Source organism: Xyrauchen texanus, chromosome 16 (genome assembly GCF_025860055.1).
Source record: "Xyrauchen texanus isolate HMW12.3.18 chromosome 16, RBS_HiC_50CHRs, whole genome shotgun sequence".
Lineage (NCBI taxonomy): Eukaryota > Metazoa > Chordata > Actinopteri > Cypriniformes > Catostomidae > Xyrauchen > Xyrauchen texanus.
The window spans coordinates 33,390,416-33,406,028 of NC_068291.1; the positions used below are offsets into that span (position 1 = coordinate 33,390,416).

Sequence of the window (15,613 nt, forward strand, 5' to 3'; positions counted from 1 at the left end):
TAAAACAAAAGTACTATTGATTAGACTAATGAGCTTGGATGTACTGTTACGTCGTCGTCTTCAGCAAAGAACTTATGTTATATACAGTGGGTACGGAAAGTATTCAGACCCCCTTAAATTTTTCACTCTTTGTTATATTGCAGCCATTTGCTAAAATCATTTAAGTTCATTTTTTTTCCTCATTATTGTACACACAGCACCCCATATTGACAGAAAAACACAGAATTGTTGACATTTTGGCACATTTATTAAAAAAGAAAAACTGAAATATCACATGGTCCTAAGTATTCAGACCCTTTGCTGTGACACTCATATATTTAACTCAGGTGCTGCCCATTTCTTCTGATCATCCTTGAGATGGTTCTACACCTTCAGTTGAGTCCAGCTGTGTTTGATTATACTGATTGGACTTGATTAGGAAAGCCACACACCTGTCTATATAAGACCTTACAGCTCACAGTGCATGTCAGAGCAAATGAGAATCATGAGGTCAAAGGAACTGCCTGAAGAGCTCAGAGACAGAATTGTGGCAAGGCACAGATCTGGCCAAGGTTACAAAAAAATTTCTGCTGCCCTTAAGGTTCATAAGAGCACAGTGGCCTCCATAATCCTTAAATGGAAGACGTTTGGGACGACCAGAACCCTTCCTAGAGCTGGCCGTCTGGCCAAACTGCGCTATCGGGGGAGAAGAACCTTGGTGAGAGAGGTAAAGAAGAACCCAAAGATCACTGTGGCTGAGCTCCAGAGATGCAGTCGGGAGATGGGAGAAAGTTGTAGTAAGTCAACCATCACTGCAGCCATCCACCAGTCGGGACTTTATGGCAGAATGGCCCGATGGAAGCCTCTCCTCAGTGCAAGACACATGAAAAAACACCTGAAGGACTCCAAGATGGTGATAAATAAGATTCTCTGGTCTGATGAGACCAAAATAGAACTTTTTGGCCTTAATTCTAAGCGGTATGTGTGGAGAAAACCAGGCACTGCTCATCACCTGTCCAATACAGTCTCAACAGTGAAGCATGGTGGTGGCAGCATCATGCTGTGGGGGTATTTTTCAGCTGCAGTGACATGACGACTGGTTGCAATCGAGGGAAAGATGAATGCGGCCAAGTACAGGGATATCCTGGACGAAAACCTTCTCCAGAGTGCTCTGGACCTCAGACTGGGCCGAAGGTTCACCTTCCAACAAGACAATGACCCTAAGCACACCGCTAAAATAACGAAGGAGTGGCTTCACAACAACTCCGTGACTGTTCTTGAATGGCCCAGCCAGAGCCCTGACTTAAACCCAATTGAGCATCTCTGGAGAGACCTGAAAATGGCTGTCCACCAACGTTTACCATCCAACCTGACAGAACTGGAGAGGATCTGCAAGGAGGAATGGCCGAGGATACCCAAATCCAGATGTGAAAAACTTGTTGCATCTTTCCCAAAAAGACTCATGGCTGTATTAGATCAAAAGGGTGCTTCTACTAAATACTGAACAAAGGGTCTGAATACTTAGGACCATGTGCTATTTCAGTTTTTTTTTATTTTTTATAAATGTGCAAAAATGTCAACAATTCTGTGTTTTTCTGTCAATATGGGGTGCTGTGTGTACAATAATGAGGACAAAAAATGAACTTAAATGATTTTAGCAAATGGCTGCAATATAACAAAGAGTGAAAAATTTAAGGGGGTCTGAATACTTTCCGTACCCACTGTATGATACCAATCTGTAATTTGAAAATCAAATTTCCAATGTTTGTAGATCAGCACTCTTCCACCTGAGAAATATTGCTAAATGATGGCACATGCTCTCTGTTGCTGAAAGATTTATTCATGCCTTCATGATCTCAAGACTAGATTATTGTAGTGCATTACTGAGAGGATGTCCAACAAGTTCAATAAATAAACTTCAATTGGTTTGAAGTGCAGCTGCTAAAGTGCTGACTAGAACCAAAAAATACCAATTTTTTCATGCATTAATTATGATCACAAAATTCTGGCTTGTTAATTTTTCCCAGAATATCATAATCCACAAAAGGAGGTAGATCCTTTTCATTCTTGGCTCCTAAACTATGGAATAGTCTCCCTAACACTGTTTGGGATTCTGACACACTCACTCAGTTTAAGTCTAGACTAAAGACTCAAGACTAAAGATTCATTTTAGGTTGGTGTCGGACTCCACTGCAACATGTTGCTGAGAGATAAGACGACAAACTACAGCTAGTTAGACATCACTTCAGTCTTTTGACTTCAGAGTATAAACTAATGCCAACTCCAACTGTAAGACATCGGATACTACATATGCCACTGCCTGAACCTTGGACTTGGACCCCACCGAACCTCACCGAAATGATCTGCAGGTTGAACTGAGATGCACCTCATTAATCTCTACCTTCATCACCTTTGTCTATTGATGGACTACACTCTTGAAATTGAATATTTAGACTATCATTTAATTGCCAACAATAGCCTTAATCAGCCAACTAACAAAAGACAATGCATCTATGTAAATATCTGCAGTTAATCCAGGATGGACTTCAAAGACATTAATAATTAAAGTTCATAAAAAAAAAAAATTTTTTTTAAACACTGGACCTTAACGCTTAATTTACAAATTTAAAACCATGACTTATTTAATTTCTATACACATTTTACAATCATATTTTATCAAACTACAAAATGATCACTGTAAGACATTATAGATATTACAGTTTTTGTTTTTGTTAATGCATGATTTCCTGTAAAGCTGCTTTGAAACATTGTGTGTTGTGAAAAACACGATACAAATTGACTTGAATTGACATTTCTGCCTTTTTTAACCCTTTAAAATTTGGCTCTATTCACTTACATTTTTAAAGAAAAGGAGGGATAAGCCAATTCTTTTTTTGTGGTAATGGAGGCCTAAGCGATCATTCTTGCAGAGGACTCGTAGTAAGCATTACTTCGTTCAACTAATTCTGACATCTCACCCAATCATGGTCTAGCCTTTTCCTTAAATGGTACCACAGCTATGTCTCGTTGATTACACCACATAGCTTTCATCCACCGCAACCCCAAGTCCACCAGTTTAGGTCCCATTCTGCTGTAGGTGTAAGCTCCTCTCCCCTGCTGTCATCACCTTCTGCCAGGAGCTGATGGTTCGATCGAGAATCCTGACCCTGAGCCATAGGATGGGGAAACTAATTTATCATTAACTCGTGCTGTTCCATACTATCGAATACTCTGAGAGAAATCAACATTGTGCCACAAATGCTGTCAAATGAGGTTAACTTTTATTGAACCCAGAATATTCCTTTTAATCTAAAGTCCCGTTCACACATGCAAACAGGTAAATTACAGAAAAATCGTTGGGATGCCATTACTGGTAAATGTACCAAATGTGGTGTTCACACATACCATCAATGAGGAAATCTATAGGTAATGATACAATTTCGCATTAAGGACAATTGCCAGAGCAAAATTTACCAGTATTTTCAAAAGGGCCATGTTCACACATGGCTCTAAACTGGAAATTATAGGTCATTTTCTGGAAAAGGCTACATGTGTGAACGTGACTATATAATCTGTGTTTCTTATAAAGAACAAGCTAGCAATCTTCTAAAGAACATTTTATGCTCATCTGTACTCAACAGTTGTTAGTTGCAGCTTTAAAGTCAACATGAAATCAAAATGTACCTTATTTTTTCCCCATGATTTTAAAATTGTTTCATCCAAGGAAGTTTTTGTGGCTTTTAGTTTGTCTGTTAGCTTTCTAGTCCATATATCAGCCTATATGTGTATACCACAAAGTTGACAAAATTAACCTTTAGCAAATATCAGCATTTGTATGTTTATATATTTTTAGCTTTTGTTTGGGATGCTTTGGCACTGCGATACTGCAGATATGTTTGACTTTTGCATGACAAATCAACTCCGCAATCAACTGCAAACTCCCTTTCAGGCCTGGCTCCTTTTCTGAAATGTCATTGAATATAATGTTTCTGTGAAATAAGTCGCAGTACAAAAGTAAATTGGGTTGTGCATGTCATTTCATGTATACTTTAAACTTTTAACCCTGTTATGGCATTTATAAAACACTCTCATAGATAGAGTTTTTGGTAAATGTTCTCATTTGGTGAGATTCCTAATCTTATTAAATATTGACCACAGGTATCCTAATTTGGATTTCGGATGGAAGAAATCCATTGACAGCAAGTCTTTCATTTCCTGCCCCAGTGAATACATAGAAGACGACAATCACTGTAAACATGATACAAGCTCAGATTCAGACCACACTGCCCAGGAGGGCTGCAGTATGGAGGCCTCCCAGCCTCCAGAGGGTGCTCTCCCCTGTGACAACTGCAACAAACCAGATGAAAAGCTAGAAACCCACATGCTCCCTGTGACTGATCACCAGATGCCAAACAAAGACCCCAGCAACTGCGTCTGTTACCCAAACCTCCTTAATAGGACTCGGGCTGACGGTGGCGACCTTCTACCCCGACACAACATTTGCCAATACCATCAGCTGGGCTCACTGGAGAGCAACTTGACAATGCATACCACTACCTCAGATCCTGTGTGGCCCTCTCCAACCATCGAGCCACAGCCCCAACCCAGTGATGAATGTAACCCAAGCAGGAACTCGGATCTCTGTGACAGACATGTGAAAAAACCTACCTCATACTTTTGCCCTAAACCGGAGACAGCAACCAGCACCACAGCACCTTCAGCCGTGTCTTCAGAGGTCTCTGTTGTGATGTCTACATATGCTAGTGCATGCCCATCTTTGGATTCTCCAAAAACCTTGGGCCCCAACCCCGGCCTCATCCTGCAGGCCCTGACTCTCTCCAATGCCAGTGATGGCTTCAATCTGGAGAGGTTAGAAATGTTGGGGGACTCCTTCTTGAAACATGCTATCACCACCTACCTGTTCTGCACATATCCTGATGCCCATGAGGGCAGGTTGTCTTACATGAGAAGCAAGAAGGTGGGATTTAATTACAAAAAATAAAATTATTCTTGATGCAAATGTTAGCAACACTAATTCTATTCCTCATATTTAGGCCTAGGGATATAAAACAAAACCCCAAGCCTAAGTATTAAACTTCGGCAAGTAATAGACCAGCACTGTTGGTGCTATAGACATAAACAATGCCTCATTGTGTGGCTTATTTTTTTTTTTTTAATCTTTTTGTGGCTTTTTTTTTTTTTTTTGTCATTTAAATGTATTTTTATTAATAAGTCACATTGCACATACAACTCAAAATGAAACAATATCAACTATATCACAAGAATTTACAAAAAGGAAATTGAATATACCCTAACAAATAACAAATATATTAACTTAAAAACAGATTAAATCATACAGTTGAAGTCAGAAGTTTACATACACCTTAGCCAAATACATTTAAACCAATTTCTTTTTCACAATTCCTGACATTTAATCAAAACATTCCCTGTCTTAGGTCAGTTAGGATCACTACTTTATTTTAAGAATGTGAAATGTCACAATAATAGTAGAGAAAATGATTTTGTTCAGCTTTTATTTCTTTCATCACATTTCCAGTGGGTCAGAAGTTTACATACATTTAGTATTTGGTAGTATTGCCTTTAAATCGTTTAACTTGGTCAAATGTTTTGGGTAGCCTTCCACAAGCTTCTCACAATAAGTTGCAGGAATTTTGGCCCATTCCTTCAGACAGAACAGGTGTAACCGAGTCAGGATTGTAGGCCTCCTTACTTCTTCAGTTCTGCCCACAAATTTTCTATAGGATTGAGGTCAATGCTTTATGATGGTCACTCAAATACCTTTACTTTGTTGTCGTTAAGCCATTTTGCCACAACTTTGGAGGTATGCTTGTGGTCATTGTCCAATTTGCAACCGAGATTTAACTTCCTGTCTGATGTCTTGAGATGTTGCTTCAATATATCCACATAATTTTCATGATGCCAACTATTTTGTGAAGTGTACCAGTCCCTCCTGCAGCAAAGCACCCCACAACATGATGCTTCCTCCCACATGCTTCATGGTTGGGATGGTGTTCTTCGGCTTGCAAGCACCAACATATTTCCTCCAAACATAACGATGGTCATTATGGCCAAACAGTTAAATTTTTGTTTCATCAGCCCAGAGGACATTTCTCCAAAAAGTAAAATCTTTGTCCCCATGTGCACTTGCAAACTCTTAGTCTGGCTTTTTTATGGTGGGTTTGGAGCAATGGCTTCTTCCTTGCTGTGGATATAGATTCTTGTCTACCTTTTTCCTCCAGCATTTTCACAAGGTCCTTTGCTGTTGTTCTGGGAATGATTAGCATTTTTCACACCAAACTACGTTCATCTCTAGGAGACAATATGCGTCATCTTCCTGAGAGGTATGATGGCTGCGTTGTCCCATGGTGTTTATATTTATGTATTATTGTTTGTACAGATGAACGTGGTACCTTCAGGCATTTGGAAATTGCTCCCAAAGATGAACCACAATTGTGGAGGTCCACAATACTTTTTCTGAGGTCTTGGCTGATTTCTTTTGATTTTCCCATGATGTCAAGTAAAGAGGCACTGAGTTTGAAGGTAGGCCTTAAAATACATCCACAGGTACACCTCCAATTGACTCAGAAGCTAATCAGAAGCTAATTGTCTAAATGCTTGCCATCATTTTCTGGAATTTTCCAAGCTGCTTAAAGGCATAGTTAACTTTGTGGATGTAAACTTCTGACACACTGGAATTGTGATATAGTCAATTAATAGTGAAACAATCTATCTGTAAACAATTGTTGTAAAAATTACTTGTGTCATGCACAAAATAGATGTCCTAAATTACTTGCCAAAACTATAGTTTGCTTAAATGAAATCTGTGGAGTGGATAAAATTAGTTTTAATGACTTCAACCTAAGTGTATGTAAACTTCTGACTTCAACTGAATGTATTTAGTTCTTTATTTTTATTTTGTTAATGCTTTGAGCATTGTAACGGAGCCAAGTCTCCATCATTTCAAAATAAGAGTATGTTTGTATTAGGTTTTTGTTTATATTTAAAACATTATGCACCAAATCTATATATTTTTTTCTAGTCATTATTGGGATTTTGGTTGCACTATAAACCGCAATTGAGATTTTATAATTTTGGACTCTTGTAGCTTCTGTGATGTATTATTGTATTTATAAATTATATAGTCTGTAATCTAAAAATCTAAATTTGCCATTCAAACTTGCACACAATGTCAGATCGATGATGTCTTCATAATATTTACATTCTGAATAGTGATTGGTCTTTAGCACTTAAGTAAATGCCAATCCTTTTTAACGTACACAATTTAAAAATGCACCGCTCCTGCATAACACTCTGAAAAAAAACAGTGAAATGCAGTGCAATCGTCAAAAACATATATCTTGCACATGTTTACATCAAAAACTATTTAAAAAAAAACAGCACTGATGGATGCAAAACAGGTTCAGTGTTAATGGCTCTTTAGAAATGAGAAAAATGCCAGCAATTTATCAGACTTGAGCCTACAAATTTGCAAGTTCACAATGCAGAATTTCATATTATTATTCAGTCTGCCAAATGAATAAATGTAAATATTATTATAAAAAGCTTTATTGGCAGCTTAATTGTCTGTTATGTCTTCTTAAATTTTTCTTTTACATACCTTGGTTCCCACCTGCTTTTATAACCTCCAGGTCAGCAACTGTAATCTTTACCGTCTGGGCAAGAAAAAGGGCCTTCCTAGTCAAATGGTGGTGTCCATCTTCGATCCACCTGTAAACTGGCTGCCTCCAGGCTACATTGTGAATCAGGACAAAAGCAGCACAGACAAGTGGGACTCAGATGAGGTATGACTCACAGAACGTCTCAGTTTGTTTACCCCATGGCTCAAGTCAAGCTAAACCCAGTATCAACATGCATCTTCATGCACAATTACAAGTCTGTTTACATGGCTCTGTGCCCTGAGCTGAGGAACAAACATTTTTGCAGCATTAGGTTGCAGCTGTTTCCTGTCATGGCCACTAGAAGGCAGGTTCATCCTTTCTGGGAGAACCATATTTGCAGAACAGAGGGCTGAATTTATACATTTATTTATTTGTTTTACATGGAAATATTATACAAATAGTCCTTTTAGGCATGGAGCACCTTTGGTCTATGTTCATAACAAATTCTAAAATATCTTCCACAGTTCACTTGTCGTCACCAAGAAATTACTTTCAGTCCTCTGAATACAAGAAATGGATGATTGAATTGTTTGCAACTCAACTAATTCTCAATAAAATATAATAATGGCAAACTAATATATGGTTCAAGATATAGAGAATGAACTTGAACTATTTGAATTTGTTTCAAAATTAAAATCTTGCTCTATTTATATATGGAGGCACAAATGCAAGAAATATTCATTTAAAATTACTACCATATTTGCAGCACAACATAAATTAGAGTGATGTCCCTGAATATAGGCTCTGTGGCACTTTCAAAATATTCCTTTGTTTATTTGAGCATCCCGACAGAGCAATATTGGCTCAACCAATGCTGTGAGTTTGAGGCAGGGCTTTCTGGTTTGCCTGACCGATGGCAGATGGAGAGAGTGTTTGGAAAACATATTTGACAACAGTCATTATTTTTGCAAATCTGTTTAGTCCCACTTTTACATGTTTCACGTTTTAGCATGTGTGGTGTATAGGAGAAATCAGAACTCAATATGCTTACTTGTTTCTACCATGAGTTTCATGGAGACCGTAGTCACTGTGTGTGCTTTGGGTTGTAAATGTGTGTTACGAGAGTACTAAATTTGTCTTGAGCTCAGTAATTTTAAGTGTCACTTCCCTGTATTATTACAGTATTAGGTGTCAATGGTATTAACATTTTAATGCATATGCATCAGACGTTTCCCCACATGGTTGACATTATGGCATATTTATGATGAAAAAACATTTAACTTTTGAATCAAATTTTGGATGAGTCATTTAATTGGACTCTAATCCTTGGCTCAGTTTGAGTTCTCCTGAGCAATTTAAAATAATTTTACATTGTAATCTTTGCAAATCTGTTTGGGCCTTTGGACTCAAAATTGCTTGTGATTGTGATAACATGATTTGTTTTGTTTGGTCTATTACTTGATCTGCTTTAATGCTAATATAGATTACGGAAATTAAAACAATAGCTAAATAAAGCATTTTCGTTTACTTGAAAGTAAACACTTTACATAATTAGAATAACTGAAACTAAACTAAAATTGTAATGACTCAAACCATCTAAAACAAAATAAAAATGTAATTGTAGTTTTGATACAGTGTATATAAAAATAAAATAACCATTACAACCCACCTTCATTAAAGGGATGGTTCACCCAATGAAAATTCTCTAATCATTTACTCACCTTTAAGATGTGTATGACTTTCTTTATTCTGCTGAACACAAAAGAAGATTTTAGAAGAATATCTCAGCTCTGTACGTCCAGATGAAACAAGTGAATGGTAGCCAGAACTTTTGAAGATCCAAAAAGCATAAAACGGCAGTTTAAATGCAATCCATACAACACCAGTGCTTAATTCCATATCTTGTGATAAGTGATATGATTGGTGTGGGCAAGAAACATATCTAAGTCCTTTTTAATATAAATTTTCCTCCCTGCTCAGTAGTTGGCACAATGCACAAAAATGGGAATTTCCAAAAATAAAAGGTGGAAGTAAAAGTGGATATTTATAGTAAAAAAGTACTTCAATATTTATCTTACATTTTTCTTACACACACCTCTTCAATGGAGAAGATGGGTTTAACCACTGAAGTCATATGGATTGCTTTTATGCTGCCTTTATTTGCTTTTTGGAGCTTCAAAGTTCTAACTCAGTTGCATTTAGTGGACCTACAAAGCTCAGATATTCTTCTAAAAATCTTTGTGTTCTGAAGAATAAAGAAAGTCATACACATCTGGGATGGAGTAAATCAAGAGAGAATTTAAATTTTTTTGGGGAACTGTCCCTTTAACCATAAACATGCCACTAGATAGCGATAGGGATCGCACTCTTATATTAAAACTAAATAAAAATAAGAAAGCTAAACTGAAACTAGAAAACTGAAAAAACTAATAAAACCAACATTCATAGAGTTAAACTAAACTAAAGTGTACAAATAAAAAAATACTATGGAAATAAACTTTTATATTGAAGTATTTTTAATAACCCAGTTCTGCTTATGTTTCTAAGAATAAAGATTTGCCCAATGGAAAAGCCAGTGATGATGATGATGATGAGGATGATGATGATGATGATGAAGATGAAGAAGAGGGAGAGGTTGTGAAAGGCGAGCCATCCAAGGATGAGGTGAATGTTGACGATGAGCTGGAATATGACTCTGAACACATCAAGTTCATCGATAACATGCTGATCGGCTCCGGCGCCTTCGGGAAGAAGATCTCCCTCCAGCTGGCCAAGCCTGGATATGAATGGAAAGAACCCAAAAAACCCCACAATGTCCCCTTTCCCTCAGACGGTGGTGGTGATGAGTTTGACTACAGTTCCTGGGATGCCATGTGCTACCTGGACCCCAGCAAAGTAGGTGAGGAGGATGACTTTGTGGTGGGTTTCTGGAACCCTTCAGAGGAAAACTGTGGCACAGATATTGGGAAGCAGTCCATCTCCTATGACCTCCACACCGAACAGTGTATCGCAGATAAGAGCATAGCCGACTGCGTGGAGGCCCTGCTTGGATGCTACCTTACCAGCTGCGGGGAGAGAGCGGCCCAAATGTTTCTGTGCTCCCTTGGCCTGAAGGTGCTCCCAGTGGAGAAGAGTTCTTTGGGGTCAACTGAGTTGCAGTACGGCTGGCTAAAGATCCCTCCACGCTGCATGTTCGACCACCCAGATGCTGAATGGACACTCAACCACCTCATATCCGGCTTCGAGAATTTTGAGAAGATGATCAACTACACATTTACAAACAAGGCATATCTTCTGCAGGCCTTTACCCATGCCTCGTATCATTACAACACCATCACAGGTCCATGGGTTTTATTTTTACTTTATTTTACTTTTTATTATTTTAGCCACTGAAATATAGCCATTCTGGTTCCAAATTTCGAAATACACTCACCTAAAGGATTATTAGGAACACCATACTAATACTGTGTTTGACCCCCTTTCGCCTTCAGAACTGCCTTAATTCTACGTGGCATTGATTCAACAAGGTGCTGAAAGCATTCTTTAGAAATGTTGGCCCATATTGATAGGATAGCATCTTGCAGTTGATGGAGATTTGTGGGATGCACATCCAGGGCACGAAGCTCCCGTTCCACCACATCCCAAAGATGCTCTATTGGGTTGAGATCTGGTGACTGTGGGGGCCATTTTAGTACAGTGAACTCATTGTCATGTTCAAGAAACCAATTTGAAATGATTCAAGCTTTGTGACATGGTGCATTATCCTGCTGGAAGTAGCCATCAGAGGATGGGTACATGGTGGCCATAAAGAGATGGACATGGTCAGAAACAATGCTCAGGTAGGCCGTGGCATTTAAACGATGCCCAATTCGCACTAAGGGGCCTAAAGTGTGCCAAGAAAACATCCCCCATACCATTACACCACCACCACCACCAGCCTGCACAGTGGTAACAAGGCATGATGGATCCATGTTCTCATTCTGTTTACGCCAAATTCTGACTCTACCATCTGAATGTCTCAACAGAAATCGAGACTCATCAGACCAGGCAACATTTTTCCAGTCTTCAACTGTCCAATTTTGGTGAGCTCTTGCAAATTGTAGCCTCTTTTTCCTATTTGTAGTGGAGATGAGTGGTACCCGGTGGGGTCTTCTGCTGTTGTAGCCCATCCGCCTCAAGGTTGTGCGTGTTGTGGCTTCACAAATGCTTTGCTGCATACCTCGGTTGTAACGAGTGGTTATTTCAGGCAAAGTTGCTCTTCTATCAGCTTGAATCAGTCGGCCCATTCTCCTCTGACCTCTAGCATCAACAAGGCATTTTCGCCCACAGGACTGCCGCATACTGGATGTTTTTCCCTTTTCACACCATTCTTTGTAAACCCTAGAAATGGTTGTGTGTGAAAATCCCAGTAATTGAGCAGATTGTAAAATACTCAGACCGGCCCGTCTGGCACCAACAACCATGGCACGCTCAAAATTGCTTAAATCACCTTTCTTTCCCATTCTGACATTCAGTTTGGAGTTCAGGAGATTGTCTTGACCAGGACCACACCCCTAAATGCATTGAAGCAACTGCCATGTGATTGGTTGATTAGATAATTGCATTAATGAGAAATTGAACAGGTGTTCCTAATAATCCTTTAGGTGAGTGTATAATGCAAGCAAATTTTGTGCTATGCTACAAAAAAATTTAAATTTTCAGATTTCACTTGCCAGTGATTGAGTAGTGTAGTGACAAAGACGTTTAGCACCGAGATCCTTTCATTGCATGTAGAGAGTAAAAAATAGATTTGACAAAGACGAGACACACAATCCATTTGTCTTTGAAAAATGTCTCTTTTAATACTCCTGATCAAAAGCAACAACAAAAAAGAAACCTGTCATTCTAATCACACATTGCACGGATACAGAAAATAATCGGTGCGACTCCACTCTCGTTAATATGTGCTCTACCAAAACACTTCTCGAGATGCTGGCTGAACTGTTGCTATTCTTAAAGAGATAGTACCATTTCAGCACTTATTATATATATCAATGTAAATACTTATAAAAAGTACAAATTGTGCTAGCACAAATTGTGCCAGCACACAGTAAACATGTAACAAAATATAGTCTATTAAATTGCAGTATATGTGCAATTTAATAGACTACTTGCAATTTAAAGACATCATATATATTAATGAATATATGGAATTTGTAAATTTTTAAAAGGCTAAAATGAGACCAAAAGGATGAAAAACTAAATGATAAAATAATTTTTTTTAATATAAATGTTTTCGTTATATACCAAATTAGAAGGCCCCTTGTATAATTAACAGCATTAGCTGTAAGAGAATGTCTTTCCTATGTAAGCTACATACTGAATTATACCCATATGAACTGGAATTAAATTGAATAGAGAGCTTGTGAATCATAATCAAATCAGGGAATCTTTATCAATACCCAGCCCTACCTTTGAGGAACTAATGCCACATTCACATGAATAATATGTTTTAGTTTGAAAACACATTGATTTTGCTATGTTTACACCTCTCATCCATAGTGAAATGGCATTTTAAACACTCTCTAGTACTGCATACTTTGGGAAAACAATAATGTTAGGTAACTAAAAACAGAGTTTTTACTGCGAATGTGGCCCAAAACAATACTTTTTTGGAAAACCTATATAAATGTTGCTGTGTTATTCTTGTTATTGAAGTACTATTTTTTTATTTTATTTATTTTTTATTTTTTTTATTATTAAAACAAACGTTATTACAACAATAGATTATTACACCTTGTTAATTATTTGTTTTAAATATTTTTAGATCAAAACCAAAGAAGCACCCCCTAAAAAAAAGAAAAAAGAAAGAGAGAATAATAATAAAAAAAAAAAACATTAAATTAAATAATTATAGAAAATAATAGTTATACCAATAAACAATATCAAATGAATTCTCTAAACATACTCATGAATTAAACATGCGGTAGGACACTTAAGAGACTTGATGTAAGCAATAAAGGGATGCCATTTATTAAAGAAATTACTTTTCCCAGAACATCTTTCTTTTTCCAATTTCAGAAAAAAATGGTATCCACTAGCCATTGGGAGGTTGTTGGAGGTTTATTAGAACATAGGAACATAGAACATATTGCAACATAGGGCAAGTAAAAAACATATGACTCAAATTGCACCGAGCAGCATGACATCTGTCACATCTATCTTCAATATTAGGAAATATTTCAGATAACCGGGCCTTGGAAAAATGAATTCTGTATAGTATTTTAAATTGTATGTGGCCAAGACGTGCACAAATAATACTCTACCGTATTCTGTCCAGTGCAGCCCCCCACCGGTCCTCTTCAAAACTTTCTCCCAACACTCCCACACTCTTTTAATTTTGTCAATAGAGCAGTCATCTAAACCTAAAAGACAACTATAAATTCTTGAAACTTGTGACTTGTGATGTGGATTGAATTGCAGAAATTCTTCCCATACTAGCATTGGGGGCAGAGATGGGTAATTAGAGAATAAGGTAGCAGAGCAGTGTCTAATCTGCAAAAACCGATACAAGTTTGACCCTGATAGCCCCAAATCAGAAGATAACGTTACGTAGCTACAAAATGTGCCATCTCTGTAAAAGTCTTGAAAATATCTCAAGCCCTTTGCGTGCCACTGCTTAAGTACAGGATCATTAAGAGATGGGGAAAGATATGATTCCTCAATAGTGGTATAAATGTTGAAGGAAATTGAAACTGTCGCCTAAATTGGCACCAAATCCGAAGGGTAGATATAACTACTGGATTATTTGTCAAGGAAGCGAAGATACATTAAATGATAGGGTTGATGTAAGCAAGGCCAGCAGAGAGGTAGATATACACCAGTTTGCTTTCAATCTGCACCATGGCGCAGTGGACGAACTGAGCCAAAATGTTATCTTGTGAATATTAACTGACCAAAAGTAAAACATGAAATTGGGTAAAGAGAGCCAACCATTCAGTTGGCATCTTTGAAGCAATGATTTACAAATTCTGGGCACTTTACCACCCCAAAGAATGTCAATGACAATCCGATCAATAGATTAAAAAAAAATGCTTAGGGAGAAACAGAGGGATGCACTGAAAGGCAAAAAGAAACTTGGGCAAAACATAAATTTTCACCATATTGATCCGACCTATCAACGATAGAGGCAGATTGCTCCATCGCTGAAAATCAGACTTAGTCTGTTCCAACAAAGGGGAAAGATTGGCAGATACAAGAGAGGAATATTAATGCCAAGGTATCTAAATCCTGTTTTGCTTTGTTTAAATGGAACATCTGACTGCAAAAGACCCATAGCCAACTCGTTAATCGGAAAACACTCACTTTTGTGGAGATTTATTTTGCATCCAGAAAAAGAGCCACATTTTTGCAATATGGATAAAATAACTGGAAAACTCGAAATCGGGTTAGATACATATAATAAAAGATCATCAGCATAAAGTGACAGCCTAATTTCAATGCCTGACCTCACCACTCCCTGCAGCAATGGAGAAGACTTCAAAGCAATCAACAATGGTTCAAATAACAACTTGTTTGTTCCAGGTGTCCTGGAAGAGTGTTTTAAGATTAATTATATTTAAAAGAGTACTCACATTGAAGAGTAACTGTCTCCCCCTGATGAAACATGTTTGTTTCTCAGATATAATCTTTGGTAGTATGTTTTCAATGTGAGATGCCAACACTTCAGGCAAAATCTTGGCATCAACATTCTGCAAGGAAAGGGGCCTATAAGAGCCACATAGCTTAGGATCCTTGTCTTTTTTTAGTAGCAGCATTATGGACGCTTTTATAAGCATCTCTGGTAGGAAGCCACACTCTAAAGATTACTTTTATCAGTGTATTCAGAATATGGGGACAATTTGTTCTGAGATTTCTTCAAAAACTCGACAAGAAAGCTGTCGGGCCCGGGAGCTAAAGTACTATTTCTTACAGCAAAACTCCAAACTATCACTTTGTGAGTCATTAGATTGATT

General features: G+C 37.8%; 1 protein-coding gene across 1 annotated transcript in view; it reads left to right on the forward strand.

The window, feature by feature from the left end:
* LOC127657107 (endoribonuclease Dicer-like) overlaps window positions 1–15,613 on the forward strand; it is a 52,228-nt gene that overhangs the window by 24,921 nt on the left and 11,694 nt on the right. The window contains exons 20-22 of the mRNA XM_052145758.1: window positions 4,138–4,957; window positions 7,650–7,802; window positions 10,167–10,959. Coding sequence (XP_052001718.1) covers window positions 4,138–4,957; window positions 7,650–7,802; window positions 10,167–10,959 — 1,766 coding nt within the window. The remainder of the gene's footprint in view (window positions 1–4,137; window positions 4,958–7,649; window positions 7,803–10,166; window positions 10,960–15,613) is intronic.